The 24,593-nt window shown below is 43.6% G+C and overlaps 1 protein-coding gene across 1 annotated transcript in view; it reads left to right on the top strand.

Annotated features, from left to right (window-relative positions):
* XPO6 (exportin 6) overlaps window positions 1-24,593 on the top strand; it is a 101,069-nt gene that overhangs the window by 74,349 nt on the left and 2,127 nt on the right. The window contains exons 15-23 of the mRNA XM_082261853.1: window positions 326-470; window positions 2,946-3,092; window positions 4,921-5,107; window positions 7,708-7,863; window positions 8,676-8,790; window positions 11,192-11,363; window positions 19,284-19,445; window positions 20,270-20,368; window positions 21,475-21,705. Coding sequence (XP_082117979.1) covers window positions 326-470; window positions 2,946-3,092; window positions 4,921-5,107; window positions 7,708-7,863; window positions 8,676-8,790; window positions 11,192-11,363; window positions 19,284-19,445; window positions 20,270-20,368; window positions 21,475-21,705 — 1,414 coding nt within the window. The remainder of the gene's footprint in view (window positions 1-325; window positions 471-2,945; window positions 3,093-4,920; window positions 5,108-7,707; window positions 7,864-8,675; window positions 8,791-11,191; window positions 11,364-19,283; window positions 19,446-20,269; window positions 20,369-21,474; window positions 21,706-24,593) is intronic.

The raw sequence follows: 24,593 nt of genomic DNA, 5'->3' as shown, positions 1-24,593 counted from the left end.
CCAATCCAGTCCAACTTTTTTTAAACCATATCTAAACTCAAAAACAAAAATGGAGTTGCTTGTGTGAGATTGATGACTCTAAAACACATGTCGTACACAAGCCCGCGGACCGCATCCGGCCCACCAGGTCATTTTCTACCCGGTCCTATGTCTAAAAATGAATTGGCAATGGCAGCTTCCTCTCTATTAAAGGGTTCTGTTAACTATTTGTACTTGTAATGTACTCCTAATGGGGTTTACAGTGAAGTTTGAAGTCTGTATTATGTAATCTCCAATCCACGGATCATTTTTTGTGGTAAAAAGTTTTTTTTGTTTTTTTCTGCAGACATGCTCAGTCGTTAGCTGCGTTGCAAGCCTATTCGCACTGGCTTGCACGTTTCTACGGTGAGGTCCAGCGTCAAAACCCAGAGCAATTCATGTCCATCATCTCCACAGCAATGGAAGCCCTGCCCCCTCTAATCAGCACAAAGGTGAGCGGCCGTGCATTCCGGGGTCTCCCCTTTCAAATTGCTGGGTTTCCTCAATTGTATGTGTATATTTTATTACCTTCCTTCCCTTTATTTTGGATTATTCACCTTTCCTACTTTTTCAAATGTTACTGCTTGTGACTGATCTGCAATTCTAGAGAGCCCCCCATACCTACAGATCCAAATGGCCCCTTAAATTACACTAACATGACTGTAGCTGGTGGCCATGCACAATGCAGCTTCCAGCAGTCTCAGGAAGGAAGCAGTGCATGTAGGAAATGTTCACAAACTTCTTGTGAAAAGAGTGCTTTAGTTGTAGGCTGCCATTTCTGACTTCCTTCTGAAAATGCTGGTTACCTGGTTGTCTCTGGATTTAAAATTTTATATATATTTTTAATATTTTTTAATAGTTGTTAACCTCCGACCTGAAATATGAACAAAGCATATTCCTCTATAGTCTGTACTCATCTCAAGAGCATGAAGTGTAATTTCTGTCTGCTGTTTCGTTCCTCTGCTATCTTCATAAATCAGTTCTGACAGGTTTTCCTGACACCAAGAGACAAAAGGTGACAGGGGAGGGATCTTAAACTGATTGACAGCTGTCTTCCTGTGTGAAGGGGGGGGGTGTCCCTTCCCCTCCTTTTCCGTCCCCTTCCCTCCCCTTTCCCTTCCCTTACCTCCCCTTTCCCTTCCCTCCCCTCCCCTTTCCCTTCCCTTACCTCCCCTTTCCTTTCCCTTCCCTTCCCTCCCCTTTCCTTTCCCTTCCCTTCCCTCCCCTTTCCCTTCCCTTCCCTTCCCTCCCCTTTCCCTTCCCTCCCCTTTCCCTTCCCTCCCCTTTCCCTTCCCTCCCCTTTCCCTTCCCTCCCCTTTCCCTTCCCTTTCCCTTCCCTCCCCTTTCCCTTCCCTTCCCTTCCCTCCCCTTTACCTTCCCTCCCCTTCCCTCCGCTTTACCTTCCCTCCCCTTTACCTTCCCTCCCCTTTACCTTCCCTCCCCTTTACCTTCCCTCCCCTTTACCTTCCCTCCCCTTTCCCTTCCCTTCCCTCCCCTTTCCCTTCCCTCCCCTTTCCCTTCCCTTCCCTTCCCTCCCCTTTCCCTTCCCTCCCCTTTCCCTTCCCTTCCCTTCCCTTCCCTTCCCTCCCCTTTACCTTCCCTCCCCTTTCCCTTCCCTCCCCTTTCCCTTCCCTCCCCTTTCCCTTCCCTCCCCTTTACCTTCCCTCCCCTTTACCTTCCCTCCCCTTTACCTTCCCTCCCCTTTACCTTCCCTCCCCTTTACCTTCCCTCCCCTTTACCTTCCCTCCCCTTTACCTTCCCTCCCCTTCCCTTTCCCCTTCCCCTCCGTCCCCTTTCCCTTTTCCCTTCCCCTCCGTCCCCTTTCCCTTTTCCCTTCCCCTCCGTCCCCTTTCCCTTTTCCCTTCCCCTCCGTCCCCTTTTCCCTTCCCCTCCGTCCCCTTTCCCTTTTCCCTTTCCCTCCGTCCCCTTTCCCCTTTCCCTCCGTCCCCTTTCCCTTTTCCCTTTCCCTCCGTCCCCTCTCCCTTTTCCCTTTCCCTCCGTCCCCTTTCCCTTTTCCCTTTCCCTTTTCCCTTTCCCTCCGTCCCCTTTCCCTTTTCCCTTCCCCTCCGTCCCCTTTCCCTTTTCCCTTCCCCTCCGTCCCCTTTCCCTTTTCCCTTCCCCTCCGTCCCCTTTCCCTTTTCCCTTCCCCTCCGTCCCCTTTCCCTTTTCCCTTCCCCTCCGTCCCCTTTCCCTTTTCCCTTCCCCTCCGTCCCCTTTCCCTTCCCCTCCGTCCCCTTCCATCCCTCCCATCCATTCTCAGAGCTCTCCTTACTAAGCTCTGCAGAGTGTAGTTTAAACTCTCCGTCCCCTTTTTTCAGAACTCTCAGACAAGCCTAAAAACGGATGTAGATCTCAATGTATCGCCTGAGGCCAGGGACCTTTACTAGGTATATGTAAAGGTTTACAACAACTTTAAATCACTAGCTTGGAAAATATGCAGTAAATGAAGTAGAAACACCTGAAATATAAACCGTTTATAATCAGTGACTCAAAGTCCAAGTATCAGCCTAACAGCCAGGCAGTTAGCATTTTCAGTAGAGCAGTCCAGCAAAGGTAGTCTTTCAGTACAGGTTTTTGAAACTGTGATAAAGGAGGGTAAAAGAGAAACTGTGTACATGACTTTTCAGTAATGTGTTTTTTTTTTTTTTTATAAATGTGACATTTTATGCTGCACTGTAGCTTGGAGCAACTATATGCTATTAGCATTCCAGAGCTGGCAGGTTAGGCCATGGATAAGTGCATTGTTACAGGCACAGCTGCCATTTAGAAGCACAGAAAATCCTTATTGATAATGTTGCTTACCTTTAAATATGAGGAACCTAATAGGGGGAGGGGGTTTGACCACTGATTTGCAGCTGTGGATGCACCCTGCCATATTCCTTTCCTCGTGATGTTCAGGTAATACTTGAGTCTGTCTCTTCTCTCAGGTACAAGAGAAGTTGCTGCTGTCTGCGTGTCATCTTCTGGTCTCTGTGGCCACCACTGTGCGGCCTGTGTTCCTCATCAACATTCCCGCCGTCCAGAAAGTGTTCAGCCGTGTGACAGACAACGCTGCCCAGAGACTACCGGAGGAGGTGCGCTGTTCTCTTTGTGTAGAATCCCAGTTTGAATTGAAGCACTGGCATTGTAACCGCCATTTTCTTTCCTTCTGTGGACAACTGTGTAAACATTTATCAACAGGGGGGACTTTGTGGGCTTTTAATTTAGGATCAGCTGTGCAAATTGGTCTTTCAGCTCCACCTATTACATCGATCTATTACCCACAGGTAACCTCAGGAGAAATACATGCTGCTCTGTCAGTTTTTCCTTTGTATCCTGAATAATTAAACTGCCAGTTGTGGCTGGTATCTTTCTTGGTCTACCTGACCTTGGCTTTGTATCAGGACATCCCCCGAATTTTCCACTTCCTAATAAGTGATTGAACAGTACTGACTGGCATATTCAAGGCTTTATAAAGATGGAAAAGGATCTAAAAAGATTTCCAAAGTTCCATTACCTTGTTACGCCGGTCTTTTGCCAGTTCTTTTCTGCTCCCCATGGCTCAGTAACTAGCCTACTCCATGCATCCACGTGAGTGCTAACAAGCTATTTCACTATTTATGCACAGGCACTAATTGCAATTTAAAAAGCCACAGATGTGGGAAGTTAACCTTTAACCACCTGACCTCCAGAAGATTTACCCCTTTTCACGACCAGGCCATTTTTTGAGAATAAAGCACTGCATTACTTTAACTGACAATTGTGTGGTCGTGCAAGGCTACCCAAATAAATGTTTATGTCCTTTTGTTTTTCCCCCACAAATGGAGCTTTTGTTTGGAGGTATTTGATCTCCTCTTTGTTTTTTTATTTTTTTGCGCTATAAACAAAGAAGGCTAACCATTTTGAAAACATATCCAATAAAAAAAAATTTAATTTCTTTATCAATGTAGACCAATATGTATTGAGCTACATATTTTTGGTAAAACAAAATCCCAATAAGCGTATATTGGTTTGCGCAAAAGTTATAGCGTCTACAAAGTATGGGATATATTTATGGATTTTTTTTTTTCTTTTTTTTTTTTACTAGCAATGGAGGCAATCCGCTACTTATAGCGGAACTGCGAAATTGCGGCAGACAAATTGGACACTGACACGAATACAGTGATCAGTGCTAAATAAAATGCATTGTCACTGTGCTAATGACACTGGCTGGAAGGGGTTAAAATCAGGGGTGATCAAAGGTTTAACTGTGTGTCTAGCCAGTGCTTGTGTACTGTGTGGGAAGTGCTTTGGCTATGGGAAGGCATTGATCCATGTTCCTGCTTTGCAGGAACACAGGCTCAATGCCTTCCCTAATGACAGAATGGCGATCCGCCTTGTTTACATAGGCAGACCGCCGTCCTGGCTCTCTGCCTAATGATTGGCAGGTGCTGGTGGACATCCAGTCCATGGTACCCGCAGATCAGCTCCTGGGGAAGTGTAGGATCACATACTAGGCATGTGATCTTGCCCTGGAGAGCTGCCGCTGTATATGCAAGTTATACAGTCGGCAAACGGCTAATTGCCATTTTAACCTGTGCTTGTCACCTTGTGTGTCTGTACCAAGGCAAAACATTCCAGAGGAAGGAAGCTTTTGATCAGGGCCATTTGGGTGATTTCAGTTGTTATGATTTAAAAAGGAACCAAACAACTATGTGATAACAAAATGGCTTCCTATTATTACTAACCTTAAATAAAAAAACTGTTTTGTTGGCAAGATCAAACATATTTTCAATATCCATTCCAAAATTTCATGATTTCCGCTGGGGTTTGTAAACTTTTGAGCAAAAAATATATATTCTATTTTGGATCACATTGAATGTAATTGACCCATAATAATTTGACCAGTGAATATTTGTTCTTTTACCTCTTTCCCATGCACAGGCCCAGGTGCTGCTCTGCCGTGCTCTGTCCAATGTCCTCCTCCTCCCGTGGCCAAACGTCCCCGAGCCTGAACAGCAGTGGGGGGAGCGCTCAAATCACCACACCACCCTACTGAGCTCTCTGACCAGAGACTACCGCGAGCTGAAGGGTTCTGCCCCTCCTCAGAGGAAGGGCCAGCTGGAAGCCAGTGAGTAGCACAAATCGTACAACAGAATGTGCTTTTTTACTCTGTACCTTCTGCCTCCTTTATTCACTGAACTGTCTTTGTTGCTATAAGCAAAGTCTTCCAGTATAGGAGAATTAGTAGGTATGATTGCTTGGCATGTACAGCAAGACCTGTTCAAGTCCAAATAAATGTCCTTCCATGTAAGAATGGTAGAAGTGCTTTTTCTGTTTGGAGGGGGGGGGTTATTTCTAGACAATAAAAGCCTGGAATCCCCTAAATTGCTAGCCGGAAATGTAGCCGTGTTGATGAGGTAGAGCGAACCTAAATAATGCTGATCATGGATAGGTGTTCTGATGTAGCACAGCCACTGTGATGCTTTCAAGTAAACCTGTACTAAGAAAATAGGATCCCAACACTGTTGGTTTTTTGAAAATTATCATTGCCTGGCTATTGATCCAAAAGAATCAGCACTTCATCATCCTCATCATCATTCTCATCATCAACCCAAAACAAGTATGCTAAACATGGGTTTTGTCATATTTAGCTGCATGCATTTGTGGATTAGTGATTTAGAAATATTGAACCCAGAGATAGCCAGGGAACTAGTATTTTCAGAAAGACATCAGCAATAGCCGCCTTCGTGTTTTCTTAGTATAGGTACCCTATAAACAGGCTTTGGGTGGATCATCTACATACTAGCCTGCTGTAAAAAAAAAAAAAAAAATGGTATTGACCAGAAGAACCTTCTCCTACTTGTCTCTCTGTACGCTGTATTCCAGTGATGTGATTTCATTGCAGTGTGCGCTCACACAGTATACTACTCATTTCTCCAAAAGGCTAATTCTCCTATTCCAAAAACTTTGATATTTAAAAGGAAATACTGTAAAATCATTTAATATTTATTTACAAATAGCATTGATTATCTTTTGCTTCCTTGTGCCTGTATGTGGGCTATAAGGAATCTGTTTGCTCAGATGAAGTGTTTCACAGTTACTTATTGGTATGTAGTCTGTCTACAAATGCATTTAGACCGCATTCACACTGAAGCGGTACGACTTCGGGGGCGACCTGTGAAGTCGTGTGCACCGCGACTTCGCCGCGACTTGTACGGACTTCATATAATGTCTATGCAAATCGCTCTGAGGTTGCCCCGAAGTAGTACAGGACCCTTTTTCTAAGTCGGAGCGACTTGTGTCGCTCCTATTAGAACGGGTCCTGTAGCACTGCATGGACCGCGACTTGTCAGGCTGACAATTCGCGGTAGTGTGAATGGAGACTTACAGTTCAATTAAGAGTCTTTGCAGGAACACAACATCATAGGCCTAAAAAATATATAAAAAACAAACAAAAAAAAAACGCATTTACAACTGTTTTCTAGTTATGGATCTGAATGCAGCTGCATGTTTTCAAAGGGGCCGTTCACACAGGTGCGTAAACACATATTGCATTCGGATCTGTAACACACAATCCAAAAATCTGCGTCTGAGGACATGCGTACACATGTATAAAATTGAAAACAAGAACAGGACCATTTCTACACATTAAAAATTGGATCTTCTTGCTGATCATTTACATACTTACCTAAAGAGCGGTAAAATGTTTACAGCTGTGTTATGGCCATGTGAACGAGGCCATATTTGTCTGTAGTTCTTTTCTGGTAATATGAAAATATAAATATTTTCTATTGGAGGTAATGTTGATTTACTAACGGCAAATAGACTGTGCACTCCGGAAGTGCAGTTGCTCCAGTGCTTAGTAAATAAGGGGGGAGCGCTGCTGACTTCCATCATCCAATCATGTGCAAGCAAAATGCTGCTTTTTTTTTTTTTCCTGCATGTGATTGTGTATTCTTTATGGAATTAAGCTTTTACATCATTTACTGAGCTCTGAAGCCTTTAGTAAATCAACCCCAATGTCTACTTCATATAGAGATTAGAAAGCAGCATGGCTATTTAAAGCAGTAGCAAACTGCACCAATTTGTTTTTTTTAAACTTTGCAAGGTATAAGCATAATGTGCTAGTATGCATCACTTACTAGCACATTATGAAGTTCTTACCTTAGAATGAAGCACTCCAGCGGCTTGCTATGATCGCTGACCGGCGCTTCCATCTTCACCAGGTCTTCCTTCCGGGTTTGTGTCCTCAGGCCGTCTGGCCACGCCGCAATGTCATGCTCGTGGGAGTCGCAAAGCTCTGAAGGGACAGCACGGGTATATCATCCCTTCAGAGCGCTTGCGCCGGTGACGTCACCGGTTGCATGCAGTGTGAATATCTGCTAAACCGACATTCACTGTACCTTAAGTTATGAAGGGTTTGTGGCGTTTCCATTGGATATATTTCCCTTTCTTCCTTTTTCAATAAAATGTGGAAGGTTTAGCCCATCTCTCAGGTCATTCTTACTGTCTGTGTTTTCCTGACCCAGTTATAACTGTTCCACTTGTTCCTTGTCTTGGTGTCACAGGGATAGGAAGTGAGAAACTCTCTCTAGCTGGCATCAGACAGCAATAAAAACTTGACAGACCGATTTTTAATCCTCCCGAGTCTCTAATAAATATCTTGCTAGACTGTTCATACAAGTGTTTTGTGCCCTGACCTTACACATCTATGTCTTCTTCTCCTAGCTAAGCGTGTCATCTGTCAGACGTTGGGCGTGCTGAGGGATATTGTGGAGAGTATCTCCAGTGAGGGCACCAAGTCCCGGCAGATCTGTTACCAGTCCATGCAGGAGGCAGCCCAACTGTCACTCACCCTCTTCCCAACGTACATCCACCAGTCTGGTAGGTAGCAATCTCTACTTTCATATACCAAATGTTGTCCACTTTTGTTTTTTGTACCCAGGTGTCGCTGAACCGTGGAACCACCGCTTGTAATGTCACCTGCTGGTGGAATCTGGTACTGCAGAGCCTGTAACATACAGCGAGTGCATTGTCAGACAGGAGCAGACTGCAGTCCTCTGAGCAGCTAAATGAGGCTCTTACTTTATCTGTACTGGGGGAAGAGGTCAAATGCAGACTGAGTGTTACTGTAAAACTGGAAGTCCTGTTTAAATCTCAAGTTTCTTTCTATTAAGTATATATGGAGGTAGAAATATGAGACTGGAAATTGCAGACTTGTTTTTTCAGGCGTGCTCCTGAACTGCACTTATTCTTCACTACATGCTTGTTCTGGGTCAGTCATACCATGTCGGGTCCTCTGGCATCCACTTTAATAAAGGTTTTAAAGTGATGAGCATCTAATAAGGCACCTATTAAAACAAGGTGGCTGCTGCGGCTACTCTGATATCTTTACTGTGGGGGGGTGTTCCTTTTTAATGAGATTTAGTACTAGATGGTGTTGGCAGTGAGCCAACAGTAATTTATAATATTTATAGGCTATTTAAGCCAAACCAGATTAACCTCAGGTATATAGTGACGTACAGTTAACCCACAACAATCACTTAAGTGTTTCTTCGCTGTAAAACACTGATAGCATTTAGGAATGATTGGTTGCTGCGGTGCAGTGCTCCTTGTCTATTTCATGCCAAATCAAGCCTCTATGTAATAATATAGAATTTGGTGTAAATAACACACCACTGTCTCTTTCTTTATAGATGTGACAGAGGAAATGCTGAGCTTCTTCTTGGCCTTGTTTCAAGGACTTCGGGTACAAATGGGAGTCCCGTTTACTGAGCAAATTATACAAACCTTCCTCAACATGTTCACCAGGTAATCGCACAGCGCCGTCTATCCGGCACAATTCTAAGCAAGAATGGTGCCTACCCAAACGCTCTTTTTAGCAGTTCTGTAAGCTAGTGAATTCACTTCATGATGTTCCACGTTTAATGGCAAATTACAAGCCCGCTGCTGATTGAGTCGATTGGGCCTTTTTGTGTCTAATGAGCCAAGGTTCAGGGTCGTTAAAGTCCGTGTGACTCAGGAACCCTATCAGATACCCAGATTTTAGTTTACATAGAAATGTTAAAGTTTTCACTGTCAATGTGTAGGGAGGACAGTATAACCACTTCTTCTCAAAGCCTTTCCTGGCACTTTTTGTTTACAAGTTTAAATCAGTATTTTTTGCTAGACAATTACTTAGAGCCCCCAAACATTAGATATATATTTTTTAGCAGAGACCAGAAAGAATAAAATGGCAATTGTTGCAATTTTTATGTCATGGTATCTGCGCAGCGTTTTTTTTAAAAGCAATTTTGGAAAAATACATTTTTTTTTTTTTTTTTTGGTGCTTTATTGTAAAAACAAGACAAAATGACTAAAAACGGTCTCAAATACAATACATTAGTCAATAAGGAGCATACAGACATGGTAAAGATATAACCACTACGGAGCATTATATAACAAGATGCCATGGGAGATGACAGGCATAAATATATAACATATTGCATTGACGACGGGGAGGACAAATTGGGAGAAATCATCCCTTCCCCCAACATCAAAAAAATGTTTTATCTTTTGCTTAAAGAAAAAAAATGGTTTACTTTCACCCTAGACCAGAAGTAACGTCCAAGATTATAGAGGCGATCTGGTCTTTGGTCACCTCAGTGGCCAGCTGCCCGAACTGTCAGATCATTTTCTGGGTGTACTGGTAAAAATGGGGCTAATTGGTTGCTCGACTGTTTTCATGAGAGAGCTTCAGCCATAACCCCGGTAAACTACTTGCAAGCCGCAGCATGTGTGTGTGTGTATATATATTATATATATATATATATATATATATATATATTTATATAATGTGTATGTGTGTGTAATAAATATTGCGGTCAGCACGTGGGTAAGGAAGCACCATTCTACAACCAAGTATTACTCACCTTTCCACTTTGACTTTCTCTGTTGCCAAAATACCCAATGTTAACTAGTGTTGGAGACTTTACTCTTCCATCACCTGACAGTGCTTAGACCTAGGGATTGGCTGCTAGACCATTGAACGGTTACATGTTACCCCATACCCAGAAGCTCAAGATTCTGTACCAGCTAAGGTAAAGGAAGGAGCATTGGAGAGATGGAGAGCCTTTTCACAGACACTGTTACTTTGTCCTGAATGGGCAATAGTACCAGTGTCTCTTTAAATTGCTAGATGCCTGGCTATAATGTTGAGTTATTGGCCTAATTACCCACATATCAGAAAAGTTAGGCTTCATATACATACAGCCTACATTGACCACAGGAAAGCATGGCAAAATCGCTCTGCGATTTTACCGTGATTTTGCCAAGGTTTGCGTTTTTCCAACAGCCGGTGCTCAAAACCTTCCTATCCTGAAATAGATTCTTCCGTATTCAGGGAGTGAGCTTGAGGGAGGTTGAAGCTCCCCTAAGACCAGCAGCTCCTAAACTCTAGTAAAAGCCTATGTCTGCATGGACACATAGGCTTTTATGGAGTTGAGTTTGGGAGCTTTGATTAAAAAAAGGCAAAAGAAACTCATGTTTAGGAACTGTAGTGTACATGAGGCCTTAAAGTTATTCTATAGGTGAAAACCTTCTTTCCTAACCCCCCCCCCCGTTGCATTCCCTGCATTAAGGTAAAAACAAATTGACACTTGCTGTGCCATTCCCCTTCCTAAATACTTACCTGTATCGATCCAGTGCTGTGCCCATCTGCTGGTCTCTTCTCTCTCCTGCTCCCACAAGCTTGGCTGAGAACATCTGCAGCCATTGGCTCCTGCTGCTGTCAGTCAAATTCTGAGAGCAGTTGGGTAGGGCTGAGTTGCACACTGTGTGTGTCAATGGACGCACACAGTACAGCTCAGGATCAAGCCTGCATAATGCTAATGGGGCAAATGGGGGAGCCAAGATCACTAGTGTGGGACCCCAGAAGAGGAGGTTGGTGGCTGCTCTGTGCAAAACCATTGCACAGAGCAGGTGAGTATAACATGTTTATTATTTTAATTTAAAGGAAAAAATGTTGCCTTTAAAACAGCTTTAACAGTTCGAATTCCTTATCTGCACGGTTCTTCTGGGTTAGGGTCTAAAGTAATTTGTGTATGGAGAGGTTATTTTCATACATTTTCCAGGGCCTGTTCCACCTTTTCTCTCCTATAAGCCATGTACTCCTGTGAAAAGCAGCTGGAAAAACTTTACTGACTGAACCACCCATTATCTCTCCTTCTGGCAGGCAACAGCTGGCAGAAAGTATCCTGCAGGAGGGCAGCGCGGGGTGCCATGTGGTGGAGAAGTTTCTAAAGATCCTGCAAGTTGTAGTGCAGGAACCTGGCCAGGCCTTCAAGCCGTTCCTGCCCAGTATACTGTCCCTGTGCATGGAACAGCTGTACCCCATTATCGCTGAGGTATGTGTTTCATGTGTAGTTTCTCACTTGTCTTTCATTTGGCAGGATTTCTCCCTTGCTCAGTTTATATGCTTACCTGGGTTCGGTTGCAGAGCATACTTTGATATAAGCCTTTATGTAGTTTACCTGCCAGCTCACAAAGGTTTGCAGACCTATGATGCATAAAACAAAGCATTGGTCAGATGATCTCACTCAAAGGGGAGGATCACTGGTTAAGCCAATTGGCTGGCTCTTCTTGTACAATCAGTCCTTTAAAGCCTAACCTCAGGAATACTATGACTTCAAATAGTTCCTTTAAACCAAGCTGACCCAAATGAACTATTTCCCTTACTAATCCATGCAGTGAAGTCATCCATATGCCTCTCCACAACAGCAAATCAGAGGAAGCCTTGTATTCATTCATAAAAATACAAAGCTTCCTATGAATGGCTGAGCAGCACTCAGCCCAACTCGATTTTGTTCCTGGAACAGGAAGTCATCCATATGCCTCTCCACAACAGCAAATCAGAGGAAGCCTTGTATTCATTCATAAAAATACAAAGCTTCCTATGGATGGCTGAGCAGCACTCAGCCCAACTCGATTTTGTTCCGGGAACAGGAAGTCACTGTACTGCTCCCAGAACACAGTGCTGTATACTGTAGCTAGCTGATGCTGCATACAGAAATAGGAAGAGATGGCCAGCCGCATACCTCACCCAGCCTGAGTGAATCTCCATGATTAAGCCCCGAGATGGGGTGAAACATGTTTGAGATATGGCCTGGATGATTTGAGCTGAGGTTGCTTTTACTTGCTAACCACTCGGGCCGCGTGAGGTGTGCGGCAGCCAGGCTCTCTCTTCCTATTTCTGCAGCGTTCTTTTGGTCTGGACAGACCTCTTCTCAGCCTGCACCCTCACCAGTCAGTGGCATCCAACTTATCGGACCTTGACAGCCTGAGCTGGGACTCTTAAGCCTTTATCATGGATCACAGTGCTGCTGCATACAGTTTTTATAGTGTGAACAGCCACTGCATCAGTAAAAGAAATAGTTTTTTTATTTAGTCATAGTGTTCCTGGAGTTGGGCTTTAAACCTCATTTATTTTGGTCTCATGACCAATGCCTTGGACATCATGTCCATGTGGAGCATTGAATTTACTGTGGTTGGAGGTGATAAACTCCACAGACACGACGTGGTTCTGCACTCAGTAATTTATTTTCTCCTCCACACTAACTAAACAGGAAGGGGAAATACATCATAGAATAGGAGGGAACACTGAAAACGATGCAGTAACCGAAATGACCACAAGATGGCAGTATATTAAACAACTATATCCCTTGTACATGAAGTTAACAATCTCACTCTCTTCTTAAGATAAAAAAAAGAACGGGTGAGTTTGACATAAAACATTGTCACACAAAAAAGATTTTCAGAACACAGTATCATTCAAGTGAGTTTGCGTATTTAAACAAACAAAAAAAAATACCAAGATATATGCTCAATGGACCAGATTTTACAGTTTCCATACACCCTCATACAGCGCTTTAAGAAGCATAAGAGAGGAAGCACCTTTTTTTGTCAAACAGTCAGCAAGTTGTGACTTGGCTGTTGACCAACGCACTTCTTTGATTTTATTAGCATGTATGAGCTCTTTGACACCGCTTATTTTTAATCTTAGTCTCTTCTCTGTGACCTGTTTTGTAGACTTAAGAGCGTCAAACAGGGAATGGTTATCAGTAACACAGACAAGAGGAAGAGCATTAAGATCAGCTTTACCAGTAGTGAGTTCAGAGTAGAGCATAGCCAAGAACATAGCATTGTCAATACCATCTGACATGGCAAGGGTTTCTCCTGCCAGTGTGCTTCTTACCACACGTCTAATTTTTTTTAGATTGCCAAAACAGTGGGGAGAACTTTCCTGATTTTTCCATGAGGGCAATTAGAGCCCCACCCTGTGTACCTCCATCTGGAAGATTGCCCAGTGAAGCATCACTGAATACTACCAAACTCAAATCCTCACTGTTACCCAAGTATTGAAATTTAAGTGTTACCTTCTCTGACTTAAGTTTACGGATCACTTTGTTCACTTCATGTATGGACTGAACAATAGCATTCTTAATGTTGGATGCTAGGCTACATGTGTCAAACATAACATCTGGTCTTGTTTGTTTAGCAACCCACAGAACCTGTCCTATTTTGGATCTGAGTTGTTCTCTTTCTTTCTCATTCAGTGGGGCCTCTCTCTGTACAGCACGTGTTGCCTGCAAATGAATTGGTTGTAGGTTTTCAATATAACTGTGCTGATGCACCTGTACTACACCACCCACAGTAGCAATGTTCATCCCCACATATGAAAAACTCTCACACTCTTCACGACCCACGTGAAATGCAGATTTAAGCACAGGGATGACATTGGTTACAAAATGCTCTGAACCTGCCCAAAAAAAATCATCCACATGGCATGCCAGTACTCCTGTTACCTCAGACTGCTCATTCTGCCAATAAAACACTGCAGGATCAACCCGTGACATTTTACCCCCACTTTTCAGCATGAGTTCTTTGACCTTGTTGTACCAGTAGAGGGAAGCATCTGCAAGTCCATACACACATTTCTTTAGTTTCCACAACACATTGGCCAAGCTCGCTTCTGGTGGGGGATGAATGTAAATGTCTCTTGAGAGTTCCATTCCCTGCAAAAAAGCAGACTTAATATCCATAGAGTTCACTTGCCATTTGTTTTGACAAATAACAGCTAACAGGAGCCTGAGTGATTCTGATGCACATGTGGGAGAATCTTTCTGTAATTCATGCATATTGACTTCTTCAAAACCTCTCGCCACAAGGCGGGCTTTGGGAACAACACCACTAGAAGTTTCCTTTAATGTACAGATCCATCTAGTAGAGATACATTTCTGACCTTTGTCTGTGACTTCTTCATAAACATTATTATTTTGCCAGTTGTCAATCTCTTGCTGTTTAGCAGCATCAAAAGAGATGTCTTTGGTAATAAGTACATCGCCATCGGTGTTCTCACATTCAGTGAGAAGATCATCAACTTGTGACATGTCTAAAGCTTCCTTTTGACCCTCGTTGCCATTTGGTTCAAGATACTGCACATTGTACCAGTTTCTATATTGCCCTTTTGCTTTCCCTGCTCTGCCTAAAACTCTGGCCGTGTGTTTTGTCTCATCATTTCTGTTTGTAAATGTCACTGTCTGACCTGTTTTCAGTTTGACACCCGTGGAACCCACTGTATTAGTAGCATCCCTCTCATTAGTTTGTCTCACATCTTCTCTATCATCTGTTTCTGTGTTTTCATGGATTTGCACTTCTCTATTAACACTCATTTCATCATCTGAATTTTCTGACATATCAGTGTGTATTACATTTTCTTTTTCTGTACTATCTCCAGGAATATCAGGTAGTACAAGTGTATCCCCATCCTGTGCATTAACTTTATTCAGCCTGGACTGGTGTACTCTGACAAGGATACCACCATGTCTGACAAACACTACAGAGCCATCTTGACCGATAACTACAGCAGGACCTTTCCACTCTGTACTGTCTGCTCGTTTGTAGTACACTCTGTCTCCTGTCTCATACTTTTCATCTGTAGGCCTAAGCTGCTTTTGTAAAGCTCTTTTTATTCTTTCTGAGCATTCCACCTCTGTGAATGCTCTTCTGGAAGCATGCAATGCTGCTAGGTGCTGTCCTACTCTAGTACTCATAGAAGTGCCTTCTAGAGCAGGCAGTTTATTAACCAAAATGGAGGGAAGATTAGGACTGTGACCAAACACCAGCTGGTGTGAACTATAACCATGCACATTAATCATACTGTTCTTGGCCAGTCTAGAGCAGTCTGCCAGCCACACCGTTTTCCCTTTTCACCTTCAGAAGAATCTCAGTCAGAGTCATGTTGTGTCTCTCCAGCAGCCCATTGCTCCAAGGACTGTATGCCGCTGTGGTCTTCATCTCAATGTTGAATTTTTCTGCCATCTCTCTTATCTCCTCATTATTGAACTCACCACCGTTGTCAGTGTATATCCGTTTTGGGGCACCATGAACACTTATCCACGAGTGAATGAAAGAGTTGACAATTTCAGAGGCTTTCTTTGTTCTCACAATGTTTCCACCGCTGAAGCGTGTGAAATGGTCGATGATGTGGAGGTACCATATGCCAGGTTCCAGCTCATGTAAATCCATTGCCACCGTCTCATTGTACTCTGAGGCTAAAGGCAAACCCACAGCAGGCCTGAGCTTTGTCCTATTATATCTTTGACATACCTCACAGTCACGGATAATCTCTTGCAGAATAACTGGATAGTCTTTGTCAGTATTTCCAGAGCTGAGGATAAGCCTCTGCAGCCGGTCTGCAGAGGCATGGCCAAACTGTTTGTGAAGCTTCAGGAGAATTTTACGCTTCTCTTTTGTAGACATCTCTGCTGTGATGACAAGGACTTCACTTACATTGGTGTCCACTTCAGTATTACCATCTCTAATGTCGACACAGTAGTGTCCTGAACTAGTGAGCTCAAGAGGCACTGGTTGCTTGAACATGACAACTTTGTCATTCTCCATGTCTAAAACAGTTCCTGCTCTCTTTAGAGCCATTTTGCTCAGCAGTAAAGGGATATCAACAAGAACAACTTCCGTTTCAATGTGACATTTTGTTGGTCCGATCTTAGCGGGAAGCTTTACCTTTCTGTAGGAGTGTACCACCTGACCATCACCAAATCTGAAAGGTCTACAGCTTGAAGATTCTGTTTGCATCAGTTTATTTGGCTTTGGCTCAGGTCTTTCATGTAACTATCCAGCCACTTTTCACCACAAACAGTACGTGTGCATGCTGTGTCAATGATAGCTGATCCCAGTGATTCAGTTAGGAAGATCTCCGAGTCCGTCATAACTTTTGTAAACAGTGTAATGTTACACTCTTCGACATTTTCATCTTCTGCTAGCTTTACTTCATTTCTCTGATGAGGACAGTCTTTGGCCCAAAGGTACGTGCTCTGACAAATTACGCATTTTGTTCGTTTACCATATTTGTCAAGCGGGTTTGTACCTTGCTGTGGCTGCCACTGTCTACTCTGTGACTGGCTGTTGTTCCGTCTGAATTTACCTGGTGGCCTCTGCTCCGTGAAAAACGCCGCATCTTGAGTCAAGCTGCCTCCACTTGCTCCACTGGTTTTTCCTCCGAAAATCCGTTTTAACGCTGACTTCATGGATGCAAATGTTAAATCCGTGCACGCTGTAAGTGCTAGCTGCCTACTCTTCTCTTCAAGACAAGCCGTGTCCAGTAGTTTAAACGCTAACACAGCGTCAGGCAAGGTCATGTTGTATTTCTTCATGCGGTTGTATCTCTGTTTAAAGTCTATGATGTAGTCTGCCATGGACATCGCGCGGTCTTTGGAAATCGAGTCGAAATGAGAGTACGCTTCATAAGCGCGGTCTTTTTCTTCTCTCAAGAATACAGAGTCCAGCTTAGCTAACAAGGTTTCCATACCATTGTCTTCATTCAGATCGCTTGCGGGTATTTCCAAAACGGTCTCTCTGGCTCGCCCCTCGAGCCCTAACACCACCGCTAGTGCCTGCTTCTTCTTGTCCAAATCCGTAACAAGTTTCCAAATACTAATTTCATTTTTCCAGCACTCGTATGGTCTGATTTAGTCAAACTTAGGTGGTACTCTATAGTTGGAAACCATCCTCTGCTACCAATGATAAACTCCACAGACACGACGTGGTTCTGCACTCAGTACTTTATTTTCTCCTCCACACTAACTAAACAGGAAGGGGAAATACATCATAGAATAGGAGGGAACACTGAAAAAGATGCAGTAACCGAAATGACCACAAGATGGCAGTATATTAAACAACTATATCCCTTGTACATGAAGTTAACAGGAGGGTCAGAATTAGGGGAATGGAAATGGTAAGATATGGCATTATGGGGGAGATTTACTAAAACTGGTGCACACAGAATCTGGTGCAGCTCTGCATAGTAACCAATCCGCTTCTAACTGCAGCTTGTTCAATTATAGAGATTAGAAACAATCACCTTTGTAAAACAACCCATTCAGTTTAAAATCGAAATGAAAGGCAAAACATTTTTGTATAGATAGAAAAAAATATACAAATACCCCTTTTCCATATATTATTTTTTTTATTTTTTTAGTGATCACATTCCTTATGATTTAAGCTGCTTAAGAGCTAGGGGGAGGAGAAGCAGTAACACACTGAGCGTCTCAGTGAATGGCTGTGCAGTGGGGGCGTGTCAGGACAAGTCTAATCATTGGAGGAGAGCACACGGAGTTCCCAAAATAGCTAGAGAACTGACCACATGTGCTCTCCTGCTTAGTGTGGTCCGTTTTAATAGGAAAGCAGAGGGACTGGCAGGAACACCAGGGATTTCACATAAAGGAAGCAATACAAAGAGAACAGGATACATTAGCATACAAGTACATGGTACAGCAAACTCGTATCAGGAATATAAAGTGTTGGGATAACAAACGCTTTAAGCTTTGACAAAATTTAGAAGCTGATTGGTTACTAGGCACATCTGCACCAAATTCTGTGTGCATCAGTTTTAGTAACTCTCCCCCTGTAGGTCTACTGTAAAGTTTTTAAACCAACCGTTCTCCCACCAGTGGGGGGATTCAGGGGCCCCACATTGGAGGTACTGTTTTGTAGAGTTTTATGACCCGAAAGATTCACTTTAATTGAACCTGTAATTGAATCCTAGAATCCTTCCCCCAGTGTTTATTTTTTGACTACAGCCAGCCAATTGACTCAGACATTTTTCCTTTCTTTCAACCACCTGACCAATGTCTCTGCATTTGGTTATATGACCAACACGGGGCTCCTGTAGCAGCGTTTATTTTGTTTTTTTAAAGGGGATTCTTTGGGCTCCTCATTTTCCCCTCTATGGGTAAACAGCGCCAGGAGGATCAGGGTGGTGGTGGGGGGGGGGGGGGGTGAGATAATTACTGCTATGGATCTACAGCAATACATTTTTATTAATTGTAAAGAGAGGGAATCAGAATTTTAGCCAGGCCACACTGAAGTCTCTTGCAGTGGTATGAATGAACCTAAAACTAGGTTGACCAGACGTCCCCAGCTTGAGGACACTGTCCCCCGCTCCAAGTCTGTCCCCTGATTCAGGGCTGGATTATTGTAGACAGGGCATCCCATGTTGGCTGAGAAACAGCCTGGTGGCTCAGATGCAGACGCCCCCTGCTGGACAATCTCACTGCAGCTCCTGCTGCTGCTCAGTGAAGGAGAGGCAGAGCCAAAAATTGACTGTGTGGAGGGTTGAGAATGTGAGGTGAGCAGATTGGGGGGGGGGGGTCTGTTTCTACACAGATGAGGGCAGTAGGGGTGCATGGGTCAGAGCGATATGGAGAGTTTAGCTGTTGTGGGGGAAGGACTAAGAGGTGGCTGCAGACATAATCTGTAGGAGAAGGGTGCAGAGATGAGCTATGGATGTGGGGGCAGAAGTGTTCTCTGTGCATAGCAAACCTCTGAACCCTGTACTAAAACCCTCCTGTATATTATGCAGTCCTGTGCCCAGCGCTGTGTGTATTATGCAGTCCTGTGCCCAGCGCTGTGTATATTATGCAGCCCAGTGCTCTGTGTATAATGCGGTCCTGTAGCCAGCCCTCTGTGTATTATGCAGTCCTGTGCCAAGCGGTCTGTGTATTATGCAGTCCTGTGCCCAGCGTTCTGTGTATTCTGCAGTCCTGTGCCATTTGCCAATAAAAAAAAAAATATATATATATATACCCCCGGATTTCATTTTAAAAATCTGGTCACCTTACCTAAAACAGGTAAGCATGCATCTGGTGCATCACATAGAAATCTCTGCTTCTGCAACACCATAAAGTCCCATGTTATTGCTATGTATTCCTGTCTCACATCTGGTGCTAATTTCCTGGTTCCTCCTTCAGCGCCCATCCCCAGATGTGAAGGCCGAACTGTTCGAACTCCTATTCCAGCTTTTACATCACAACTGGAGGTATTTCTATCGCTCTTCTGTCTTGGCCAGTGTGCATCGTGATGGCGGCGATGAGCCAATGGAGAATCAGGCTCAGTTTATTGCAGTGATGCAGGTGAGAACAGAGCTGGAATCATTACATTAGATGGTGAGCTACTTCAGACAAGAGCTAACACAAAATTGTGTCCTCAGTGAAGCAGAAATGTTGGTGCTATAGTATTGCCTAACCCAAATAAAAAATGACTGCTGCGTTCAGGGCACGCAGCATGGGGATTGGTTGGTTAGCCTTTCTAGATGTGTGCATTTCCTGCGCAGTTGCTGAGCATTGTTGATATTTTTTACTATTCACTGGGGGGCAGAGCAGACCTTGGAGGTTTAATACTTGCTTACCCTTTGGGGCTAGGCTTCCGATCTTAGTTCTGTGAGGTCAGACACTTGAAGCCCCATTGTCTAAGATAAGACTTTTGTTCCCCTATCTATTCGGGTTAAAACCTTGCTATGTCTTTTGGGCTATCCTTAAAGTGACCTGCTCTTGCTTTGCATGGACAAAACACCGGTTCACTTTAGCTTGCCCGTCCCCAGCAACACATAACCTGCCTTATTTTCTCCCCCCACTGCTCCATTCATCCACTTGGGGCAAAGCAAGTGTAAGCTACATATCACCAGAGTAGATTCGTAACGCATTGGCCCAGCACTCTCACATGCTCTGAAAGTACCTTCTTTTGGCTCTGAGCACTGAATGGAGCTTTGGAGGAAAGGGATTAAATCTCTGGGCTTACACTGTAAAATCAGTAGCTGTGACCTCCACAGGTTTGTCTTCCTTTTATTTGAATAAACCTGGCTTGTTGTCAGTTGTGCTTATAGATAAATGGGAGGTTATAGAAGGCTGCAGCTCTACAATGTCAGATGTGATGAATCATAATTTTTTTTTTTCTTTAGGCATTCGGACAGTCTTTCCTTCAGCCTGACATACATTTATTCAAACAAAATCTCCACTATCTGGAGACCCTAAACAGCAAACACAAACTGTACCACAAGGTGAGTCGTGGTGTAGTAGTTTCCATGATGTGATCAGCACCAATATCAGTGTTGTGTTTTCTGTGTTATTTTACTTATTGCAAAATTTGTTTGCTGATGACAACTTTATTTTGGTAATTTTTCTGTTCCCCAGTTTTCATAAAACAACCCCATTGTCTTAGCGGCCAGTCCTTTTACCTGCGACTAATGCGAACGGTTGCTAAAGCCACTAGCAATAATCACTGTCTTCTTCCGGCGGAGATGGTTTTCCCCGCCAGGAAAAGACAGTGGCCCGTCAGGAGGGATTCCCGCATCAGCAATGTGTTTATGGGGGAATTGAGCGATTTTCTTTCCTGCAGCCCATGATTGCAGGAAAGAAATTTGCTCTGTGTATGGCCGGCCTTAGTTTATAATCACACTTTAGAGCCATTTTAAAATGGGGAACACTCTTTTGTTTTATGCCCCTTTCACACAGGCAGACTCCAATTTGATCAGCAGGGATTTGTCTGCTAATCAGAGCAGAGTGGGCAGATGACAGGTCTGTGTCTGCTCAGTTTCTGCAGAGCAGACATAGACCGAGCCCACTTTGCTCTATGGACTAGCCGATGTAGCCGGAATCCGCAGTCCATTTACACCCAACTGCCCTCTGATCCAATCCTCCTAGATGGAGGGGGGGAATTCAGGAGCCGGGCAACATTGTTTCCATACCATCACAGCAAGCTACACAAGGTGGACTTACTGACAGGATCAGTAGATCTATATAGGAAACCAGAGAAAACTGCTGCACACATTTTTTCTGATGGGAGGCCATAGTTCTACTTTAATAAGGCAAATTGTAAGATTGTTTAAGATGGCTGGCTGTATGAAATTAGAAAAAAAAAAAAATCCCCTCCCCTATAAAGGAAGAACTAATCAATTTCTGCAGATTGGTGTGTCCATAGCATTGTGGTAGTTTCAGGATGCGGTGTTAGGTTATTTTGGATGTTGGATCGTTTAGATTGTAGGGAATTTACTTTCAGGTATCCATGCTTCTTGAGATTTACCAGCCACACTGCCAGACTCCATACAGCACCTATTGTTAGAGTAGCTGTAGCCCTTTGTTATCTAACACTCTCTTCTTTTTGTAGAAGCTCTTCCGGGCCATGATGCTGCCACAGTTTGTCAGTGTTTTGCTCCAGGTTCTCATTCACAAGTCCCATGACCTCCTGCAGGAGGAGATTGGCATAGCTGTCTATAACATGGCATCCGTGGACTTCAGCACTTTCTTTTCCGGCTTCTTAACGGAGTTTCTTTCTGGCTGCCAGGGCCTGGACACCAGCCAGAAGAATGTCCTTGCCCGAAACTTCAAGATGGAACGGGTAAGATCCCCACACAGCACTTCTTAACTTGGCACATAAATGGTTCTGTACATCAAAACCCATCATGCACACTGTGTAATAGGTTGTCGGGTTACAGCATGTTTGATGATGGGTAATAGCTGTTAAAGCAGAGTTCCACCCATTTTTTTTAACATTATAAAAATTGATTATATTCCCCAAATGATAACAGCATTTGCTAAATGTAATGTTTTTCCTATCTCCTAATGTTTTATAAATTGCATTCCTAATACACTAACCTTTTATTGTACATCAGTAGCGGGCTCCCATCTTAATTGTGGGCACGTGAAACCCACATGTCACTACTTCCTCCAAGCGGTGCTGCTGGTTACCCAGAGAGAGAGAGAAACAGACAGAAGGGGGGGGGGGGGGAAGAGAGAGAGACAGAGGGGGGGAGAGACAGACAGGGACATGGATCTCACCTTGCACTCCCTTGCACGCAGTCCACTGTAGCCTCCTCCACCAGCCGCTGCCTCTTCTGTGTTATGTAAACCCAACGTCCATGCTTGGCAACGCCTACCACGCGTCATTTGGAAATAACGCAATGTTTCCTTCCCACGGGCTCCAAGGAATGATGACTCGCATCTCCCAGGAGCCCGTGCGGGCACAGGAAGTGACGTATCTCGCCGCATCTCCCAGGAGCCTGTGCGGACACAGGAAGTGACGTATTTCGCCGCGGCAAAATAGTTGCCAAAACTGTAATAATTTGGGGAATAAAAGCGATTTTTATAATGTTTGAAAAAACGGGTGGAACTCCACTTTAATTCCCAAGATAGGAAGAATTGGTGTCTTTGGTCACAGATAACCTTTTCTGTTATGCACTACAATGCAGACGTCCACCCTCTTTTTGCACCACTTTTAATCCTACTTATTGCCCCCTCCTTAAACATAATTACAATTATATCTGAGTCATATATCCCATAAGATTTCAGGCAAGTCCAAAAGCGCTGGATGTGCAGGCTATGGCAACATGTAAACAATAGGATTCCCTGGGCTAGAGTGTTCATATAAACAATATGAGTCCCCGGGCCCCGAGTGTTGAGTGCGTATGTCATCATGGAGGGCAGCAAAGAATACCAGGATGTAAAGGCATGGATGATTATCTGTCCTTTTTACTTCCTGGTAAATGCACTATTAAAATTGTTGTAAAATGCTAATGTTAGAAACCAGTATTTATTGTTAAATGCAGGCTGCAGTTTTTTTAATTATAATTAAATTTTTTCAAATGGTTAGAGGTTCGCATCAGAATTCTACATAGCAATAGGTTACTTTCAAATGTAGACAGACAGGGTCTACAGTATTAGGTAATAGTGGCAACCATACACCAAAAAATATCACTTGGTATAGAAAATTGTGTTCATTATCAAGTGCCATAGTTTCGTTAATAATTAAGCGATAGAACTGCAATTTTTGTTTTTATAAATGAGTTCGGGGTCAAAGTAAGGAGTAGGAAGTATCTCGTTAGTGGGGTTGGGGGACCAGAGAGGATATCCAGAGGTTTTCTTCAGGAAATATCGTATATAGTTGGAACTGTTCCCAGTAGGAGCTTCAGTTTGGTCTTTCATGGTGGAAGTTAATAGTTGCATCCATTTTGTATATTGTTCACCCTGGAAACCCCCACAGTAACACAGGGGAGTATCGTTCACCGTGGAAACCCCTGTGTTACTGTGGGAGAGGGTTGTTGTTTCCACAGACTTGGTATGCAAGCCTTTGTGACGTTTAAAAGGTGGATGAGTAAAGACTTGTGATAACGCTTTCCATAAAGGTGTTGGGTTTAACAGGACCGTGGTGGGGTTATCAAAGGAGGGTATCGTTTGTAAGGTGTGGTAGATGTAGAACAACCCCCTATGTGTCAGGCAGCACCAGCAAAGGTCTTTGTTTTAAGAATAGCTTAACCAGGGTGACCGGAGTCCTGTACCAATGCGATATGAGCTTATAGGTATTGTCTTGGTAGGTACAACTGATGGACTTTATGGGTGAAAACAAAAAGAATGCTATCCCTTCGACTAGGGTTGCGCCCATACTGAGTATTTATTTTCACGAGTAGTCGTACTCATGAAAGTGCTCTGATACCTTTTGTGGTGCAATTGGAGCACATACAAAATGAATGGGCTCAAATCACACTGCAAAGAATCGCATGCAATTTAAACAGGAATGTGGTGCAATTCCTGACCGAATCACATGCTTGCACTGCTCCTGTATGAAGCCAGGCTTGTCATAGTGATTTCAGCCTGGGGTCACACAGGTGCGGAAACTGCGTGCGATTCAGACAGGAATCGCACCTCATTCTTCTTCATATTGCTTGCGATTCTTTGCAGTGCGATTTGAGCCCATTCATTTTGTATTGGCTCAAATCGCACCACAAATGTATCAATACTCAGTATCCGTGAGTGCTTGACAAAAAGCGTCGGTTCTCGTTCTTGCCAGTAAAAAAAAAAAAAAAACCAGTATTGGTGCAACCCTGCTTTTAACAATAGGAAAGTTCCTTGGCCAGATATGAGGGATCTTCCTGTGAGTGTCCCCACACCAGTATTTGGTAAGGTATGGAGAGAGTCTTTCTTAAGGCACCTTTGCTTTGGCAGAGCTTGTTTTTGTTGATACTTTTGAGCTCTCTACCATTACTGCAAAAGGCTGCCCTTTTGGATTCTCTGCCCTTGGCTGCCAAGATATGACCGGGGACTATAAAAGCTCCATAAAAATATAGCCTGCATTTAACAGTAAATATCTGTATTTTACATTGGAATTTGACAACATTTTTAATTGTCTCCTGTGAAAAAACATAAGTCAGTAGCTACAAAAACTGTAGCTGCTATTAAAAATCGCCTGTCCCACCATCCAGCGGTATGCTCACTCCAGCCGGTTTCACCTTC

The sequence above is a fragment of the Pelophylax lessonae genome (genome assembly GCF_965119305.1).
Source record: "Pelophylax lessonae genome assembly, chromosome: 6".
Classification (NCBI taxonomy): Eukaryota; Metazoa; Chordata; class Amphibia; order Anura; family Ranidae; genus Pelophylax; species Pelophylax lessonae.
The sequence above is the reverse complement of the archived record's forward strand: the minus strand, read 5'-3'. Positions and strand labels throughout refer to the sequence as shown.